Source organism: Martes martes (assembly GCF_963455335.1).
Source record: "Martes martes genome assembly, chromosome: 1".
Lineage (NCBI taxonomy): Eukaryota > Metazoa > Chordata > Mammalia > Carnivora > Mustelidae > Martes > Martes martes.
In genome coordinates, this window is record NC_137888.1 from 45,800,101 (window position 1) to 45,822,217 (window position 22,117).

At 38.6% G+C, this 22,117-nt stretch overlaps 1 protein-coding gene across 1 annotated transcript; it reads right to left on the reverse strand.

Annotated features, from left to right (window-relative positions):
* Positions 1-3,286: 3,286 nt before the first annotated feature.
* On the reverse strand, positions 3,287-4,234 carry LOC308349995 (olfactory receptor 5K1-like; the record flags this gene model as incomplete). Its single annotated transcript, XM_080814996.1, has 1 exon — positions 3,287-4,234. Exon 1 carries the CDS (start codon positions 4,214-4,216, stop codon positions 3,287-3,289), a length of 930 nt encoding a protein of 309 aa, XP_080671122.1. The 5' UTR covers positions 4,217-4,234.
* Between the last annotated feature and the right edge of the window lie 17,883 nt (positions 4,235-22,117).

Sequence of the window (22,117 nt, forward strand, 5' to 3'; positions counted from 1 at the left end):
TTGATTCACATTTTTCTTGACTCTGTGCCCTGTTTCTCTATCCACTTAACAGCTTAGTTTCTTGAAAGTTTTCCTCTCCTGCTACTTTCACTTCTCTATGTTGTGTACAATATGACTTAGTGGTTAAGAACATGGACTTTGGATTGGATCCCTCAATTTGATCCCTGAGCTCCACCTTAATATTTCTGTAGACAAATTAGGAAACCTCTTTGTTGCCAGTTTTTTTTTTGGTGGGGCTATAGGAAATTAAAATATAGAAGTCAAAGTAAAGAATTTAAGAGGTTTGCTGAGTAGTTAAATGGATACAGATGAAATGTTATTTACAAGCTAAAAGGGTGTCTTAGAATTAATTTAAAATAAAGCAAAAATGAGAGATGAGACAAGAGACATAAATGTATCTGTTAATATTTATTCAGTTGCATTAAAAGCATTTTTTCCAAACAAGGTTAACACTAAGGAGATCTATTGGATTTTGAAATGAGAAGGGGTGGTTAATTCCAGAAACCCTGGGTCTGCTTCTCTGTGATTCCCTCAGCTATGCCCTCCATGTGTATTGACTTCACCTCCAGGCTGGTTTCTCTTTTGATGGCAAAATGGTTGTAGACTGTACCACATTTCATATCCACAAAACATGACATTCAGAGGAAGATTACCTTTTTGTGGATCTCTTTTAAAACAAAGGAAGCATATTTCCTCGGAACTTCCACAAAATTCCCTCTTTGGTCTCATTGGCCCCAAATAAGTCACAGACTCTTCCCTTAGCATACCTCTAGACGTCAGTGTTACTAAGGGTTAGCAGTGGGTGGTGTACAAATATGTAAACAGAACTTGTGGCATGCCTGGAAAAGGGAAAGGGCTCAATGCCTGTGAAGCTGACAACTAAAAATATCCCCTACAATAGAGAGTGGATACAAAGAAACAGCATTCATGGAACTCAGGTATCTGGATTCCTTTACACCCTTAAAAAAAAAAAAATATTACTCAGTGTTAGCAGTGGCTGTTAAAGAAATATGTAAACAGAACTTGTGGCATGCCTGGAAAAGGGAAAGGGCTCAATGCATGTGAATCTGACAACTGGAAATATCCCCTACAATGAGAGTGGATACAAAGAAACAGCATTCATCAATCTCAGGTATCTGGATTCCTTTACACCCTTAAAAAAAGTGTTTAGGACCCTGTAAAGCTTTGTTTCTGTGGGTGATATCTAACAGTACTTGCAATATTATAAGTTAAAACCAAGAAATTAAAAATATTTATTGACTTTTTAAAAATAAAAATAACAAACTTACTACATATTAACTTAAATGTATATTAAAGAAATGGCTAGTGAATGGCCAATTGTGTCAGGTACCTTTTTAAGTATTAGTGAGGGAAATCAGTTATAACATGGTTGGTACTCTCAGAAAAAGATAGGCCTTCATTATCCAATAGTTATAATTCATTATTTTCGCTTTAAAATGTTGCTTATATCTGTGCACTCCTCCCCTTTTATCCTCCAATTTCAAACTCTCATCACCTAGTATAAGAATTCTTGAAGTTAGCCTTATTTCTTCTAGCATCATTCCAATCACCAGATTACTTTTCTCAAAAAATACAAACATATTACCTGGTTCTGGGAAGTATTCAGTGTCTGAGTCCTCTGGGGTAAATTCAGATTCTTAAGGGTTGGCATTGAAGATTGTCAGTAACCTGATTCCCTCCCACCCTTATTTCCCATATTCCGCAACACCTTTTAACAAAATTTTTGTCAACTTTCTGACTCTGTCCATGGTTCCCCTCCTTCAGCCCAGTTCCCAGTGTCACACCAATTTCCATAAACATTGACTGTGGTCATACTCATTCATTTTTTCCTCAAAACATCCTATTTTAAAATCATTTTTAAGGCACATCTAACTTCTGATGCTGCATCAGATCTAAATAGCCCAGGGGACAAGCGTCTCCATTTTCTGAACTCCCAAGCATCATTGATACAAATTCTAGCTCAATCTCAATCACCTGGCTGAACTTGAGCAAGCCACTCAATGTCTCAAAGTATGAGGATTTTACTGAGAAGATGCATGAAAAATCATTTCTAACCAATTGGTAGGTAATATATATGAAAGGCGTAGTTTTGTGCCTAGCAGATAACATATTCTCAGTAATATATGGTTTTCTTTCACATTTGCATATATAAATGATCAATAAATATTTATGTTTAGGAACTTTGAATTGTCACTATTTTGTGCCACATTTATGCTTTATAGCTACTCCGACTTTTTGTTATTGCTGTGATTGTATCAGTAATTTACACTGGAACAAGTACAGGTTGGTGGAATTCCTGGTAACAACCAAGATAAATAATATCAGAGAGAAAACCCCCTTCTTTTAATTCAGTGTATTCAGGAATACACTGCATTTCTGATGGACACCCTAATCAAATTATATAAAAACACCCAAATCCATATGGATATCCAATCCATAAATACCATTTATGGCAACTACAGAGTGCTAATTGCCAGTATACAGATACTCCATTTCAGAGAACTTGAAAGTAAAGATGAAAATAGTCTTTTTTTATTATACATTTTTACTAGCACTCTTTTCTTGGTTACAACATTTTTTTATTGTGGTAAAATATATATAACAAAATTTCCCCTTTTAGGGGTGAATGTATTCTTGACTTGAGAATATTCTGTGTGAACTAATATTCAAATATATTCTCTTGAATAAACTCAAAGAAAATTAAGAATCAAGGATATACAGTTTACTTCTGACAGTTGGTGTTGTTTAAGAAGGGATTAATTCTTGAGAACCTGGAATGTGCCAGAGATTGTCAGATTATGCTTTGGAATTCCAGAAATTTGTCAACAATATTATTTTTTTAAAAATTGTTCAGTTAAGTGTTCCAAGAGTCATTGTTTTAAATTAATTTAATTGGAGGTGATCTTTATCTAACCGACTTCCTTTCATAGTATTTGTTGTATTTGTTGAAAATTGTAATTCATTACCCATTGAAACAATTAGCTAATAGTTTAGCTAAACTTTTTGTGGCACAGTTTGTGACCTGAAGAAGAATTATTTAGTTCAATCTTGCTGGGAGCTAGAGCTTAGATTTTGCAATACCTTGTAGCAGCATCTCTCCTCTTTGAACTTATTATCTGACTCCTGTATATCATGTTTTAGTAATTGAATATTCTAAGGACAAAGTGGTCCTTTTCTACTTTCTCAATATTCCATGATTTTGTAAAACATTTTTTTTTCAAATTTAAGTTAATTTTCTACAGGGGATGATATTTCTTTTAAAATGTTATAAAATTTTCTTTATAATTTTTTTCATAGCATTTATTACTTCCTTATTTCTTAGACTATAAATAAAAGGGTTTAGTAATGGGATCACTAGAGTATAAAAAACAGCACCAGGTATATCTTCATCCTCTTCTTTAACTGAGTGTGGGCGAAGGTACACAAAGAGAAGAGAACCATAGAATATTGAGACAGAGAGAAAGTGGGATGCACAAGTAGATAAGGCTTTGCCTCTTCCCTCCTTGGATTTCATTTTGAAAATAGTAAAGAGAATGTAGAAGTAAGATATTAAGACACTACCGATGGTGAAGACTTGAACTGAACCTGAAAAGATAAATATCATCAATTCATTGATATAAGGGTCAACACAGGAAAGTTTGTATAATGGAAAAACATCACAAAAAAAGTGATTAATCTCATTTGACCCACAGAAAGTTAATCTAAAGAGAAACCCCACATGAATTATGGAATGCAGGTTTCCAGCTATATAGGCCACTGTGGTCATCTGAATGCAGAGTTTCTTTGACATCACGGTGTGGTACTGCAGTGGGCTGCATATGGCCACATAGCGATCATAGGCCATTGCTGCCAGGAGAAAGCAGTCTGTAGTTTCAGCAAGGCAGAGAAAATAAAATTGTACCATGCATTCATAAAGGGAAATCATTCTGTCCTTTGAAAAGAAGTTCTCTAACATTTTGGGGGTAATGGCACAGGAGCAACAGGAATCCATCAGAGCCAGGTTGCCCAGAAAGATGTACATTGGTGTGTGAAGACGACGCTCCATAAAAATCAGTGCCACCAGGCCAAGATTCCCCACCATAGTGATCACATAGATAGTGAAAAACACCACAAACAGTAGGCTCCTCAACTCTGGGAGATCTTTAAATCCTATGAGGATAAATTCAGTGGTCAAGGAGTAGTTATCCTCAGTCATATCCACTTTCTCTGTTGAGATAGGAAATCTGGAGATATAAGATTTTAATTTAGAGTGTGTATAACTTTCCTTCAAAATTTTTCTTTATACAACAAAGAGAGAAGCTTCTTCAAACTCCCCTCAGTATCTCTGGATACAGGCACCCAAACCTCTAGGGAATAGTCATTCCCCTAAAAATGTCAGTTTTATAAGCTCAACTCCGAAAATCAGCATTCCCACGAATATTTTTGTAATTCCAAGAAGAATGCTTATAGAGGAAAACGTTTGTCTTGATGACCTCATGCATGAATAGTGTAGAAATCTAGCATTCCCATATTTGGTTCAATGTTGACAAATAATATCAGTGTCAGTTTTTGTATTAAAGATCCTTAAATTTACTATCATTTTTCGTGTATACACATTTTTTTTAACTGAGCAAAAAGGTTTCAAACCTTTCAAACCTTTCCAAAAGGTTTCATATACTCTCCCAGTAGAATGAATGCTTGAAAAGAGCATACAACAGATATGTTAAATTTATATCTTAGGAATTCTATGAAGATCACAAAGGTTTAAGAATAGGACTTTCATCTTTAGAGGATATTCTTTGGGATATCCAAGGAAATAAATATCTATGTATTTTCACCTCTCTTATCCCTGTTCTCGGTATTAGATACATTTCCATAAACATTGATTTTGTCCATGGCATCATTCCTGTGTATTTTTGCCCAGATCTCTAAATCCTTCCCATATTTATTTAAAGCAGAGTTTACATATTATGCTCCTTAAGAAAGCTTTAACTAAATGCTCTAGACCACACAGATTGTCACTTCTTGCATCCTCAAGCATATCCTATATACCTAACACAAACTAGCATTGTTTATGTATAATATATATGGCTTTTTAAAAAAAATATGCATTTACAGTTTGTTTATTAGAATTGTAGACATTTGAGTTCAGCTATGACTTTTGCTTCTCATAAGAGTTATTTAACACTGGGGCGCCTGGGTGGCTCAGTGGGTTAATCCTCTGTCTTCAGCTCAGGTCGTGATCTCAGGGTCCTGGGATTGAGTCCCGCATCAGGCTTTCTGCTCTGCAGGGAGCCTGCTTTCTCCTCTCTCTCTCTCTGCTTGCCTTTCTGCCTACTTGTGATCTCTCTCTGTCAAATAAGTAAATAAAATCTTTTTTAAAAAGGGAGTTATTTAATGCTATAGAGGGGGAAAAATATATTGATTCCAGTCCTAGCTTCAAAGACCTGAGATAGGTGAACTTGTTGTCAGTATACTATCATTGATCCTTAGTGACCTCTTTGGTCTCCATAAATTGAGACTGCTAGTTTTGAAGAACACGCTACAAAGGAAATTCTTGGAAATTTATCATAAAAAACTTTATGCATCATTCTCTTACTGGAAGTGACCCAGCTACTATTTTCCTGCTTCCTAAGAAACTTACACAATATTTTCTGAAGTATATCACAGTAGTTTGAAAGCTAATAAAAATAAGCTTGCCTGTATATTTTAGTTTTATAACACTTAGAGAAAGAGAAAAATCTTAAATCTTGATAGGATTTTTGAGATGGGTTGCCTGGATGGCTAAGATATTTAAGCATCTTCCTTTGGTTCAGGTCATGATTCTCCAGGTCCTGGGACTGAGCCCCATGTCTGGCTCCCAGCTCAGTGGGAGTTCTCCTTGTTCTTCTCCCTCTGCCTCTCCCTCTGCTTGAGCTCTCTCTGTCTCTCTGTTTCTCTCTCTCAAATGAATAAATTTAAAAAATCTTAAAAATAAATATGATTTTGGAGAACAAATTTTGTTTTACCTCAAATGCTATCTTCTGTTACTACTTAAGGATCCATTAGGATATTTTGACTGATGTGTCTAATTATGTACATTCTATGGTCAAAATGGGTTTATTTTTCCATGCTCAAAACATCAAAATAAAAGCACAGGCTGAACATTTCACTTTCTTGTTTTAAAGTACTAAAGATAAGCCATTTAATTTTTCAGCTGTTAGAAATAACTTTCAATGTATTTGCTTGAATTTTGTAACAGAATTAAGCCGCACTCTTACCTGTATGTTTTGAAGATCTACCTTATAATCAGAAAAGGTTGATATGAACTGAGTTCAAATCTCAGGGTGATTTTCCATAGCCTTCAACTGTGGGAAAACCTAGAAAGGTGAGAAGTTGAAATCTGAGAACAATTTAAAAATGCTAACTAATTGAGATAAATCAATACTTATGGACACTAATAGTAAGGTAAAGTATAGTAGGTAACGTAAAGTATAGTAAGGTAAAGATAAATCTAAGTACTTCCATTACCTGAATGCTCTGAGAAGAGTTTTATAACATCATATTGCTTTTGTGTGTGTCTGTGTGGCGTGAAGTCTCATATAATTTCAGAATATAATTTTTTTCTCAGAAACATTTGGGATTAAAGAATGAAAATCTGGGAGACAACTAATAAGTCAGTGTGAATAATTACGTTCCTCACAATGCAAAATTAAACTTTCCATCAAATGCTTATGGGACTTACCTATGATGACATCAGTGTATTTCTATGGGGAGATTCAGTTCCCAAAACATATTAACTCTGTGACATAAATTAAAGATGACCTGTGAGAAATGAGGTTAAAGTAAATGACCTTTGCTAAAGTCACTAAGTCATTTGATGATCATCTTGCTGATTCTTATGCAACTGACATCATTTCTAGAATTCTGTTCTTTACCTCTGCATAAAATATAAAATGAGCTGAAGGGACTCTCAGGTCGGTTTGGACAGTTATGGAGAGAATAATAGGGTTTATGAAAGATGATTAGCATTTAGAGAGGAGAACAAAAGTTGTGGTAGTGTTAGCTAGTCTCATCAATTCCTTCACCCTGAGTTGAAGTTGTTCCCATGCATTGCAAAATCTTCATGGGAACTTTGCAGTTACCCTTTAGCCACACATATGATTTACTGAGTTAATCTGTGTTCTTTTCAGTTCACCCCAATTCCTTTACCTTTCTTACCCTATTTTCCCCCTGTGTTGGAACAAATCCTGGATCCTCGCCAAGGTGACTGGTGTCCTATGGAATCCTGTGAGAAAACTCCAAGAAATGGAGGGCAAGCGTCTTCCTGGGCCCACACCAGGGATAAACATGGGAGGATCCCTGGAGTGTTTTCTTGTCCTCCTTTAGATAGATCTGATAAGTGTGGAGAATCCTTAACTTTCTCTGGTCATTTAAAGCCAAGAGATATTGTCATTTAAAGCTAAGAGATAATCATTGTTGTTCACTTGTCTCACTTGACTGCCTGCATGTAAATCACATCACACAGGTAGCCCACACCCTGCACATAAATCTATCTCCTGTTTCTAATGGGATCTTAGAAGTGATTGTAAGAAATAAAGACCTCTACTGATCTTCAGTTGGTAGTTCCCCCATCACGAAGGCTCTGATCACCAGGATCCCCACCTCGCGAAGGTGACAAGTGGCGCCTGAACAGGGCACTGAAATAAAGGAACAGTCACGCAGGGATCCAGAGACCCTCACAGAAGGAGGTAAGTGAGAACGATGGGGCAGAATCAAAGTTGCCCCCAGCCTTTTCTAGCATTAATACAACACCTTTTTTCTCGGGGAGGTGCTCGAGTATCCAGATGTCAATTAAGAACTTGTCTGGTTGTTATTAGCGAACATAATCCTTAGTTTCCCGATGAAAGAACCTTGGAAGAGACAATTTGGTAGCGTGCATACCGTAATGTGGAAAAGGCCTATAGATAAGGTGCAAAAATTCCTGTGGAGTTTTGGGTTACATGGACGTTGGTAAAAATGGTTATTTTAATTCTTAGAGGGGAACATAACAAAGAGGATCTGAAGGCTGAAACAGTGCCTGTCTGCACACATATGAGTTAGATGATGAAACAACCCAACAAATTCAAGCCGAAAGTAAAAAACTATTTTTCGGCAAAAAGGACAAATGCCATGTTTCTCCTTTGGCCACCGCACCTCCAATTTCCTCTGGGATTTGGGATGAGGAAAGAGCAGCAGACCTCTTTGGGAATGAGGGAAATGACACTGTGTTGGATGATAATTTATGCATGTTACAATTAGGGACAACAAAATCTAAAAAACAGAATTCTATTTCTACACTGTCTCACCCCCATGAGCTTCACTTAGTTTTCCCTGTAACTTTTCATGTTACAATAGGATGCTGATGGAGACTATAAGAGAATTTGAAAAGGTATGTTCCATGTAGAGGCCTACTTCTCCTTATTGCTATGAATATTTATCCAGTTGGAGCAACACTGCCCGCTGGATTCCCTATGATTTTCAACTCATAGCTAAAATGGTATTAACCTCTTCTGAATTTCTACAATGGAAGATGTGTCTTTCTGAGGAGGCACATGAAAAGGTCAGGAGTTTAGGACAGAGAGGGAATGTAGCTGCATTACTTATGATATGCTCATGGGAACAAGACATTGGACGACTTCTAATCATCAAACTCATAACATCGCTCCTGCAGCCCTTCCCCATGTATGTGATGTGGCCTTACAAACCTGGCAAAAAAATAATTCAGACACTGATTATACTGCCAATAATACAAAAATACAAGGGTCTAAAGTGCCGTATATTGATTTTATCAGAAGGTTAAAAGAATCATTGGAAAAACAGATAAAAGAACAAATTCAGGAAATACTCTTAAGACAACTAGTATATGAAAATGTTAATGAAGATTGCCAGGCCCTAATTCGACCTCTTAGAGAATCTGGCAATGTCATGAATTATTTAAAAGCTTCTTGTAATGTAGGACCCTTTAAAACTCAGGCCCAAGTAACAGCGTAAGAAACCATGGCTGTTCAAAAAAAATAGCAGGCAAGAGGCGCCTGGGTGGCTCAGTGTGTTAAAGCCCCTGCCTTCGGCTCAGGTCATGATCCTGGGGTCCTGGAATCCAGCCCCACATCGGGCTCTCTGCTCAGCAGGGGGCCTGCTTCCCTTCCTCTCTCTCCGCCTGTCTCTCTGACTACTTGTGATCTCTGTCTGTCAAATAAATAAATAAAATCTTTTAAAAAAATAGCAGGCAAATGTTTTAATCTTGGACAAACAGGACACATAAAAAAGAAATGCCATCTCCCTCCCTCTTTGGTTGCCCGCTCTCCGACCAATCACCTGAATAAATCCAAGATCCAACCCCCTAATGTTTGTCCCTGCTCTTGATGAGGCAAACACTGGGCCAAGGAATGTAAGTCTAAAAATGAGAAAGATGGAAATCCTCTGGGGAACCCTCAGCAGGGAAACTCCCTAAGGGGCCAACCCCAGGCCCCAGTAAATAATGGGTCATGGAACTATCCTATTCAGTTTGTACCCAAGAGCGACTCTCAGTAATGGGCTTAGTCCCTGCTACTCAGGGACTAGGAGCGCTGCTCTTGATATCCCTCTCTCTAAGGCTTGCTTTATACATCCATCTCAGTGTCCTTATAAATTGTCAACAAACCTATATGGACCAATACCCCCAAATACGTTTGGACTCCTGCTTGGACGGAGTAGTTTAACTAAGAAAGGTGTTCCAGTACATACTGGAGTAATAGACTCTTGATTATTATGGTGAGATTCAAATTATGGCTTCTGTCACTGTTCCTTGGACCTTTTCAGCAGGCAAATGAGTCACCCAATTTTTCTTACTTCCCTATATTATGCCTACTCAATCTTCAAATTTTAAGGAAGGAGGATTTAGCAGTACTAATAAAAAGATTCATTTTCTAAGAAACTGTTTGAAGAAAGTCAAGCCCAAATGAAGTTTTCTATTAAGGAATGAATATTTGAAGGGCTTTTAGATTCTGGAGCAGATATCTCTATCATTTCTTGTCAGTGTTGGCCACACCAATGGCCTACAATGCCTGCTGATTATGCCCTGGAGGGTCTTGGCTATGTAACTACTCAGCAATTGAGACAAAGCAGCCAACCTCTGCCCTGTAAGGGCCCAGAGGGATTACAAGGTCATATTCAACCTTACATTGCCCCCATACCTATTAATTTCTGGGGATGAGATTTATTACAGCAAAGGGATGTTGAAATTCATATACCTACATCCTCACTTGTAAAAAAACATGATGAAAAACATGGGGCATATTCCTAGGAGAGGCTTAGGTAAAAACTTACAAGGAGTGCCTGCACCTATAGATCTTAACCCTAATGATACTTGTGCTGGGCTGGGTTTTATATAGGGGCCATTGGGGTTGATAAAGCCCTTTCACCAATTCCAATCACCTGGAGAAGTAACGAGCCTATTTGGACACCCTCAGTTAGCCTTCACATTAGAAAAAACAAACACTCTAAAAGTTTTAATTCATGAACAATTGGAAAATGGACATATTGAACCTTCTTTTTCTCCTTGGAATTCTCCATTTTTTCTGGTAAAGAAAAGGTGAGACAAATGGAGATTATAATAGATCTCCATAATATTAATGCTGCCGTGGTAACTATGGGTTCATTACAACCAGGACTTCCTGCTCCCTCTTGTATACCTACTAAATGGCCTTTAGTAGTTTTGGATTTACAGGACTGCTTTTACACTATTCCTATCCACCCCTCAGACAAAGAGCATTTTGTGTTTTCAATTCCAACAGTAAATTAACAAGAACCTTTACAAAGATTTCATTGGAACGTTCTCTCTCAAGGCATGACTAACTCTCCTACGATGTGCCAGTATTTTGTCAGAAAGATTCTTGAGCCCATTTGACAATTATATCCCACATGTTATATTATCCATTACATGGATGATATCTTACTAGCAGCCCCAACCCCAGAGGTCTTACATCAACTGTTTCCAAATACACAAGAATACCTACAACAGGGCAGTGTTATAAAAGCTCCTGAAAAAGTACAATTTACTCCACCCTTCTTCTATTTAGATCATATTATAGACTGTACCACCGTTAGTCCTCAGTTTTCCATTTGTTGAGATACTTTAGGTACTCTAAATGATTTTCAAAAATTATTAGGAGTTATTAAATGGTTATGCCTAGTGTTAGGTATTCCTACACATCAACTTACAAATCTATTTGTCACTCTTGAGGGAGACCCTAACCTTGATAGTCTTCAAAGCTTAATACCACAGGCTGAACAGGAACTTCAGTTCCTTGAAGAATGCCTTCATCAAATCTTCTTGTGTCGATATGATCCTGTGTTACCGTTACTGTTATTTCTTTTCCCTAATTGCCATTCACCTACAGGGGTGATAGCTCAAGACTCTCCTTTGGAATGGATCTACTTGAAACACCGAGGTGCTAAAGTTTTAACTGCATATGTTGACCTTCTTGCAGATCTCATTATCCTTGGCCCAACCAGATGTCTTCAGATACTGATATACGACCACATGTTATCATTCTTCCTATTTCTATAAAACATTTTTCTTCCCTATTTCCCTTAAATGATCATCTCCTTAATGCTTTAGCAGGATATTCTGGAACCATTGGAAACCATTGCCCTGTGGGTAAATTATGGGATTTCCTAAAAAAGTCATCATTTGTAATTTCTAATATGTGTGAAACTAGTCCAGTTGTAGGTGCTCCCATGTATTATATTGACAGCTCCTCAACTGGATAACAAAGTATACGTTGACCTGGCTTAAACCTCTCAATTCAAAGTGAGTATGCATCAGTGCAACAAACAGAAATATTCGTTCTTATGACTCTGTTAATTCGTATATCTTCTGTACTTAACATCGTTTCTGATTCTGCTTATGTAGTTGGTCTCTTTCCCACCATTGAAACAGCTCAGATATCTAAACACAAAAATCCACACTTGATCTTAGCCAAAAGGCCAAGAAGCGATTAAACACAAAAATCCATATTACACCTTCTCACAAAACTACAGTCCCTTGTACAATCCTGTTCCCATCCTCTCTATGTCACCCATATTAGGGTCCATTCTTCTCTCCCAGGACCCATTGGTAGAAGGTAACCATCAAGCAGATATCTTGACATGTCCTATTTTCACATCACCTGCAGATGAACCCTCAGTTTTACATACCAATGTTAATCGACTACACAACCCTTACTACATTTCACTTCAAAAGACACATAACATTGTTCAATCCTGTTCTGTTTGTGTGCCTTTGCACTGTCGGCACACACTTCATGAGTCAATCAGCATGGCTCACAAGCCAACGAACTATGACAAATGGATGTAACTCATTTCCATCTCTTTCCTTATCAACCTTACTTACACATTATTGATACATTTTCTAAAATTCTTTGGGCAATTCCTTAATTCTCCAATTCCCTTTCTGCTGTCCACTCTACTCTATTGCAATGTTTTAGTGTTATGGGGGTCCCTACTACCATAAAAATTGATAATGCACCAGCTTACAGTAGACACAAATTTACTGACTTTTTTTCTGATTGGCAGATTCATCATATTATAGGTATACCTCATAACGCACAAGGACAAGGTATAGTTGAATGAGCTCATCATACACTAAAACTTCAATTATTTTTTTTTAATTTATTTATTTGTTAGAGAGAGAGAGAGAGCGAGCACAGGCAGACAGAGTGGCAGGCAGAGGCAGAGGGAGAAGCAGGCTCCCCGCCGAGCAAGGAGCCCGATGTGGGACTCGATCCCAGGACGCTGGGATCATGACCTGAGCCGAAGGCAGCCGCTTAACCAACTGAGCCACCCAGGCGTCCCTAAAACTTCAATTATTAAAAGAAAAAGGGGGGAGCCCACAAGGGTGTTTTAGCACTCTCTTTATTTACTCTTATTTTAGGAATTTATCCCAGGGCGACATTCAGAGAGCAGTAGAAAAACAATTCTCACAATCACAGTAATCCCTTTAAGCATCTATTCTTATCTGGTTCATATCTTTTAATGAATGGCTCCCTGGCCTCCCATTAAGGAAAGGCAGAGGGTCTGCTCTTATTTCCTCCGATTCCAGTGATGGACCCTTCTGAAACACTATGGCTTCCTCTTTGGCTCATCAGGCCCAGAAAACCAATGACCCAGCTGATAATCACTCTATCCCTGATCTACGAGAGAGATTCCAAAATACAAGAGACACAGGAGGTCACTCACAAGATACATGTGGGGTCCCTTCATAAGAGGAGACCCCGACCATTAGCATAGGGACGATCCACCCACATGGGGTCAGATTAAGGCCCTGTCAGCTAAAGGAGAAGCAGTTTTATGATCTACCTGAAGCCCACAGACCCCTGAGAACTTGTTTTTGGCTATAGTTGTTCTTCTGACCTGTACATCAATGGGTACTGTCTCCTCAAATGATGAGTGAACAAACAATGGGTATCGAGCTTGGAATCGGCTCTTAAGATGTTGCAATTAAAAAACAAAAAAGTGGGGGAGGAGTCAAGATGGCGGAGAAGTAGCAGCCTGAGACGACATCGGGTAGCAGAAGATCAGCTAGATAGCTTATCTAACCATTGCAAACACCTACAAATGCAACGGGAAATCAAAGAGAAGAAGAGCAACAATTCTAGAAACAGATAATTGACCACATTCTGAAAGGTAGGACCTGCGGAGAAGAGAATCCAAAGTGATAGGAAGACAGACCACAAGGGGAGGGGCCGGCTCCCGGCAAGCAACAGAGCAACGGAGCACAAAATTGGGACTTTTAAAAGTCTGCTCCATGGAGAGACATCACTCCAGATGCTAAACCGGGGGGAAGCCCTGGCGGGGTCAGCGTAACCCAGGTCCCGTGGGGTCATAGAAGGACCGGGGGTGTATGACTGCTGCAGAGCTCACAGGTATTAGAGTGGGGAAGCCGGCTACAGCGACAAAGCCAAGGAGTGAGCTCTCAGTCCAGGGTTATCTTGTGCCGGTCGCAGGCTGCGAGGGCTCAGAGTGCAGCCAGAGGCCATGGAGATGGAAGCAACCGGGCGCATTTATCCAAGTGCCAGCAATTGACTGCTTTCCTACCAGCGCAACCGCAGGCCAGGGAGGTGGGGCAGTTGGGCGCTTTTCTCTGAGGGCACACTGAGGAGCGGAGCCCCAAGCTCTCGGCTCCTCCGGGTGGAGAGATTGGGAGGCCGCCATCTTCATTCCTGTCTTCCAGAACTCTACGGAAAGCACAGAGGGAACAAAAGTTCCTGAAAGCAAACCCAAGTGGATTACTTAGACCGGCCCCTCGCAAGGCGGTGAAATTCTGCCTGCGGAAAAGACACTTGAGAATCACTACCACAGGCACAAGAGGCAGTACCGAAGGCTGGGGACCTAATCAATACGGACATTGGTAATATGACAGATCTAGAGTTCAGAATGACATTTCTCAAGGTTCTAGCCATACTCGAAAAAGGCATAGAAGATATTAGAGAAACCCTCACCGGAGAGATAAAAGCCCTTTCTGGAGAAATAAAAGAACTAAAATCTAACCAAGTTGAAATCAAAAAAGCTATTAATGAGGTGCAATCAAAAATGGAAGCTCTTACTGCTAGGATAAATGAGGCAGAAGAAAGAATTAGTGACATAGAAGACCAAATGACAGAGAATAAAGAAGCTGAGCAAAAGAGAGACAAACAAATACTGGACCATGAGGAGAAAATTCAAGAGATAAGCGACACCATAAGATGACACAACATTAGAATAATTGGGATTCCAGAAGAAGAAAGAGGGAAGGGAGCAGAAGGTATATTGGAGAGAATTATTGGAGAGAATTTCCCTAATATGGCAAAGGGAACAAACATCAAAATCCAGGAGATGCTAAGAACGCCCCTCAAAATCAATAAAAATAGGTCCACACCTCGTCACCTGATAGTAAAATTTACAAGTCTTAGCGACAAAGAGAAAATCCTGAAAGCAGCCCGGGAAAAGAAGGCTGTAACATACAAGGGTAAAAACATTAGATTGGCAGCAGACCCATCCACAGAGACCTGGCAGGCCAGAAAGAACTGGCATGATATATTCAGAGCACTAAAGGAGAAAAACATGCAGCCAAGAATACTATATCCGGCTAGGCTATCATTGAAAATCGAAGGAGAGATAAAGAGCTTCCAGGACAAACAAAAGCTGAAAGAATTTGCAAACACCAAGCCAGCTCTATAGGAAATATTGAAAGGGGTCCTCTAAGCAAAGAGAGACCCTAAAAGTAGTAGATCAGAAAGAAACAGAGACAATATACAGTAACAGTCACCTTACAGGCAATACAATGGAACTAAATTCATATCTCTCAATAGTTACCCTGAATGTTAATGGGCTAAATGCCCCAATCAAAAGACACAGGGTATCAGAATGGATAAAAAAACAAAACCCATCAATATGCTGCCTAAAAGAAATTCATTTTAGACTCGAAGACACCTCCAGATTTAAAGTGAGGGGATGGAAAACAATGTACCATGCTAATGGACATCAGAAGACTGGGGTGGCAATCCTTATATCAGATCAACTAGATTTTAAGCCAAAGATTATAATAAGAGATGAGGAAGGACACTATATCATACTCAAAGGGTCTGTCCAACAAGAAGACCAAACAATCTTAAATATCTATGCCCCTAACACGGGAGCAGCCAACTATATAAACCAATTAATAACAAAATCAAAGAAATACATCGACAGTAACACAATAATAGCAGGGGATTTTAACACTCCCCTCACTGAAATGAACAGATCATCTAAGCAAAATATCAACAAGGTAATAAAGGCCTTAAATGACACACTGGACCAGATGGACATCACAGATATATTCAGAACATTCCATCCTAAAGCAACAGAATATACATTCTTCTCTAGTGCACATGGAACATTCTCCAGAATAGATCACATCCTGGGTCATAAATCAGGTCTCAACCGGTACCAAAAGATTGGGATCATTCCCTGCATATTTTCAGACCACAATGCTCTGAAGCTAGAACTCAATCACAAGAGGAAATTTGGAAAGAACGCAAATACATGGAGACTAAAGAGCATCCTTCTAAAGAATGAATGGGTCAACCAGGAAATTAAAGAAGAATGGAAAAACTCATGGAAGCAAATGATAATGAAAACACAATGGTTCAAAATCTGTGGGACACAACAAAGGCAGTCCTGAGAGGAAAATATATAGTGGTACAAGCCTTTCTCAAGAAACAAGAAAGGTCTCAAATACACAACCTAACCCTACACCTAAAGGAGCTGGAGAAAGAACAACAAAGAAAGCCTAAACCCAGTAGGAGAAGAGAAATCATAAAGATCAGAGCAGAAATCAATGAAATAGAAACTAAAAAACAATAGAACAAATCAACAAAACTAGGAGCTGGTTCTTTGAAAGAATTAATAAGATTGACAAACCCCTGGCCAGACTTATCAAAAAGAAAAGAGAAAGGACCCTAATAAATAAAATCATGAATGAAAGAGGAGAGATCACAACCAACACCAAAGAAATACAAACAATTATAAGAACATACTACGAGCAACTCTACACCAACAAATTTGACAATCTTAAAGAAATGGATAATTTCTAGAGACATATAAACTACCACAACTGAACTAGGAAGAAATAGAAAGCCTGAACAGACCCATAACCAGTAAGGAGATTGAAACAGTCATCAAAAATCTCCAAACAAACAAAAGTCCAGGACCAGACAGCTTCCCAGGGGAATTCTACCAAACATTTAAAGAAGAATTAATTCCTATTCTCCTGAAACTGTTCCAAAAAATAGAAATGGAAGGAAAACTTCCAAACTCATTCTATGAGGCCTGCATCACCTTGATCCCCAAACCAGACAAGGATCCCACCAAAAAAGAGAATTACAGACCAAAATCCTTGATGAATACAGATGCGAAAATTCTCACCAAAATATTGGCCAATAGGATCCAACAATACATTAAAAGGATTATTCACCACGACCAAGTGGGATTTATTCCAGGACTGCAAGGTTGGTTCAACATCTGCAAATCAATCAATGTGTTACAATACATTAACAAAAGAAAGAATAAGAACCATATGATACTCTCAATAGATGCTGAAAAAGCATTTGACAAAGTGCAGCATCCCTTCCTGATTAAAACTCTTCAAAGTCTAGGGATAGAAGGCACATACCTCAATATTACCAAAGCCATCTATGAAAAACCCACAGCAAATATCGTTCTCAATGGAGAAAAACTGAAAGCTTTTCAGCTACTGTCAGGAACACGGCAAGGATGTCCGTTATCACCACTGCTGTTCAACATAGTAGTAGAAGTCCTAGCCTCAACAATCAGACAACAAAAAGAAATTAAAGGCATCCAAACTGGCAAAGAAGAAGTCAAACTATCACTCTTTGCAGATGATATAATACTATATGTGGAAAACCCAAAAGGCTCCACTCCAAAACTGCTAGAACTTGTACAGGAGTTCAGTAAAGTATCAGGATATAAAGTCAATGCACAGAAATCAGTTGCATTTCTTTACACTAACAACAAGACAGAAGAAAGAGAAATTGAGGACTCAGTCCCATTTACAATTGCACCCAAAACCATAAGATACCTAAGAATAAACCTCACCAAAGAGGCAAAGAATCTATGCTCAGAAAACTATAAAGTACTCATGAAATTAATTCAGGAAGACACAAAGAAATGGAAAAATATTCCATGCTCATGGATTGGAAGAACAAATATTGTGAAAATGTCTATTCTACCTAAAGCAGTCTACACATTTAAAGCAATCCCTATCAAAATCCCATCCATTTTTTTCAAAGAAATAGAACAAATCATTCTAAAATATATATGGAACCAGAAAAGACCTCGAATAGCCAAAGGAATATTGAAAAAGAAAGTCAAAGTCAGTGGCAGCACAATTCCGGACTTCAAGCTCTATTACAAAGCTGTCATCATCAAGACAGTATGGTACTGGCACAACAAACAGACATATAAATCAATGGAACAGAATAGAAAGCCCAGAAATAGACCCTCAACTCTATGGTCAACTAATCTTTGACAAAGCAGGAAGGAATGCCCAATGGAAAAAAGACAGCCTCTTCAACAAATGGTGCTGGGAAAATTGGACAGCCACATGCAGAAAAATGAAATTGGACTATTTCCTTACACCACACAGGAAAATAGACTCAAAATGGATGAAAGACCTCAATGTGAGAAAGGAATCCATAAATATCTTTGAGGAGAATGCAGGCAGAAACCTCTTTGACCTCAACCGCAGCAACTTCTTCCTAGGAACATTGCCAAAGGCAACAGAAGCAAGGGCAAAAATGAACTATTGGGACTTCATCAAGATCAAAAACTTTTTCACAGCAAAGGAAATAGTTAACAAAACTAAAAGACAACTGACAGAATGGGAGAAGATATTTGCAAACGACATATCAGATAAAGGGCTAGTATCCAAAATCTATAAAGAGCTTAGCAAACTCAACACCCAAAGAACAAATAATCCAATCAAGAAATGGGCAGAGGACATGAACAGACATTTCTGCAAAGAAGACATCCAGATGGCCAACAAACACATGAAAAAATGCTCCACATCACTCGGCATCAGGGAAATACAAATCAAAACCACAATGAGATACCACCTCACACCAGTCAGAATGGCTAAAATTAACAAGTCAAGAAATGACAGATGCTGGCGAGGATGCGGAGAGAGCGGAACCCTCCTACACTGTTGGTGGGAATGGAAGCTGGTGCAACCACTCTGGAAAACAGTGTGGATATTCCTCAAAAAAATGAAAATAGAGCTACCCTATGACCCAGCAATTGCACTACTGGGTATATAACCTAAAGATACAAACGTGGTGCTCTGAAGGGGTACATGCACCCGAATGTTTATAGCAGCAATGTCCACAATAGCCAAACTATGGAAAGAACCTAGATGTCCATCAACAGATGAATGGATAAAGAAGAGGTGGTATATATACACAATGGAATACTATGCAGCCATCAAAAGAAATGAAATCTTGCCATTTGTGACGACGTGGATGGAACTAGAGGGTATCATCCTTAGCAAAATAAGTCAATCGGAGAAAGACAACTCTCATATGATCTCTTTGATATGAGGAAGTGGAGATGCAACGTGGGGAGGTTGGGGGCAGGTAGGAAAAGAAAAAATGAAAGAAGATGGGATCGGGAGGGAGACAAACCATAAAAGACTCAATCTCAAAAAACAGACTGAGGGTTGCTGGGGGGAGGGGGGACAAGCGAGGGTGGTGGGGATATGGACATTGGGGAGGGTATAGGCTATGATGAGTGCTGTGAAATGTGTAAACCTGGTGATGCACAGACCTGTACCCCTGGGGATAAAAATACATTATATGTTTATTAAAATAAATAAATTAATTTAAAAAGGGGGGGGTGTTGAAACACAACCCGGATCCTCGTCAATGTGATGGGTCATGTTGAATTCTGTGAGAAAACTCCAGGAAATGGAGGACAAGAATTTCCTGGGCCCACGCCTGGAATAAACATGGGAGGATCCCTAGAGTGGTTTTTTTTTTCCTCTTTTAGGAAGATCTAGTATATGTGGAGAATTCTTAACTTGCTCTTGTCATTAAAAGCTAAGAGATATTATCATTTACAGCTAAGCGATAATCATTGTTGTTCACTTGTCTCACTTGATTGCCTGAATGTAAATCACATCCCACATGTAGCCCACACCCTGCACATAAATCTATATCCTGTTTATAATCAGATCTCAAAGAAGGCATAAAAAAAGTGATTGTGAGAAATAAAGACATCTACTGATCATCAGTCAGTAGTCTCCCCATCACATCGGCTCTGATCACCAGGATCCCCACCTCGCAAAGGTGACACCCCTTCACTCCACTAATCATATAAATATGCTGTATATTTAATAAAATTTAATTTAATAAAAATACTATACATAAAGAATGTCCCTAATCCATCACTTGTTGCCTTCTGCTAGCATTAGCTATAGACATAAGAGGGAAGGGATTTCTCTGTTACGTTCATTCCTTCATTTCATTCCTTCATTTCTAACACCTTGAACAGTGTTGAAAATGAAGGAGTGTTAGAAAAGCACTACTTTGTAGTGCTTAACAAATATTTGTTGATGATTAAAACAATGATAGTCTACCATTAAGGAATTTGCAGCGGTCTCTGATTAGATTTCAAACCATATCCATTTGTCTTTTTTTTATGTTTTTTGTAAAATTTTCTTTTAGTTTTTTTTTTTTTTTTAGATTTTACTTATTTACTTGAAAGAGAGTAAGTGAAAAAGAGAGAAGGAGCAGAGGGATGGGAAGAAGGAGAAGGAGAGAGAGAAGCCAACTCTCTGTTGAGCAGAGAGCCGGACATGTGGTTCTGAGGCTTGATCCCAGGACACAAGGATCATGACCCCAGCTGACGCTTGACTGACTGAGCCACCCAGGTACCCCCAAATCCATTTTTCTTATTTTGGTATTCCAGATTCTCCACAGTCAGACTATGTCCTATCTATCACCTTCCTTTCTTCCTCTTACATCAGGGGACTTGGCCATGTGCATCCCTTCACGGCCCTTCTGGACAGTTGTTTCAACTGTAACAACTGAGTTGTTAACTCACTTAACAATGTTTTCCTCATCTAAAACTCCTCTCTGTCCTTCCATCTCAATACTACTCATCCTTGCACTCAAATCAGATCTCCTCCATGAGGACATTCCTAGGTCCTTCAAATAGAATTGATTCTTTTTTTTCCTGATTTACATGATACTTCACTGCTCTTATAGTGCATTCACCACCATAACAAGTGTGACTCATATGTGTCTTGATTGTAAAAGTCTTGACTGCATATTAAGTCACCAATCATGTCATGCATCTTTCTGAGAAACTGACTACAAACTGAGCTAGATTCTGCCGCATTAACTGCTAACATTACCATTCTGCTTAACTTTTATCAGGTACTTTCAATATGCAGGGTATTGGAAAAGATAATGGAGAGTGTGTGCACAGGATGTGAGCCTGATGGGGATAATTTCCTAGTTTTTTATATATGGCTGCTGACAAGAAGCTCATCATCTAGTGGGGAGAAAGAAAGGCCCTTAAATTGCTAACTAGGGTGTGATTTAGGCTGTAATAGAAAAGAAGTGTAAACATGTTATGTTAAAAATATAGTGAGGGAAGTGAATGATGACCTGGAGGAAGAAAGAAATGTTTCCCAATGGAAGTACAATTTCAGATAACTTTACAGGATAAGCAGGATAAGAATTGGGGAAGAACATGAGGAAAAGCGGTAGACTGAGGGAAACATGTATAAAAGCCTGGACTCTTAAAAGAGCCAGACCAAATTTTTAAAAAATGGATAGTAAACTAAAACGGCTGAAATTTATTCATAAATGACACAAGGAGACACAACAGGTAACATAAAAAGAATAGGAAAAGAGACTGGAAATTATCCTATTTGGTTCCTTCAGCTTTATTGTCTCTTCTCTGCCTATTCATTAAAAACTTCTCTCTCCAAGGCCACAACCAACTTTAAATGCCAAAAGCAAAGAATATTTAATCATTTTCCTAACCAAGTGTAGTGTTTGGTACTATTAAAGTCTTCTCTGGCTTCTTATGGTAACCCTCTCTGCTTCTGTCCTTGATTGCTGCATCTCAGTGTTTTATACTAGCTCCTGTTTCCCTCTTATCACTGAATGATGCTTCTTTCTGATTATATCCTTGACCTCCCTCTTCTTTCATTCTAGAGTTTTGTCCATATTACCTCATCTACTCTTGTGTTTTCAACTATGTTTCATGTACTCATGTCTTCATTAGAGAAGATATTTCAAACCATTCTGGGGTACATTTATATTTTTGTATTAACATAAAATGTATTATTTACCCCAGGGGTACAGGTCTGTGAATCATCAGGCTTACACATTTCAGAACACTCACCATAGCACATACCCTCCCCAGTGTCCATAACCAGCCACCCTATCCCTCCCCTCTCATCTCCCAACAACCCTCAGTTTGTTTTGTGAAATTAAGAGTCTCTTATGGTTTGTGTCTCTCCAGATCCCATCTTGTTTCATTTTTTTTCGCTCCCTACTGCCCAAGGCCC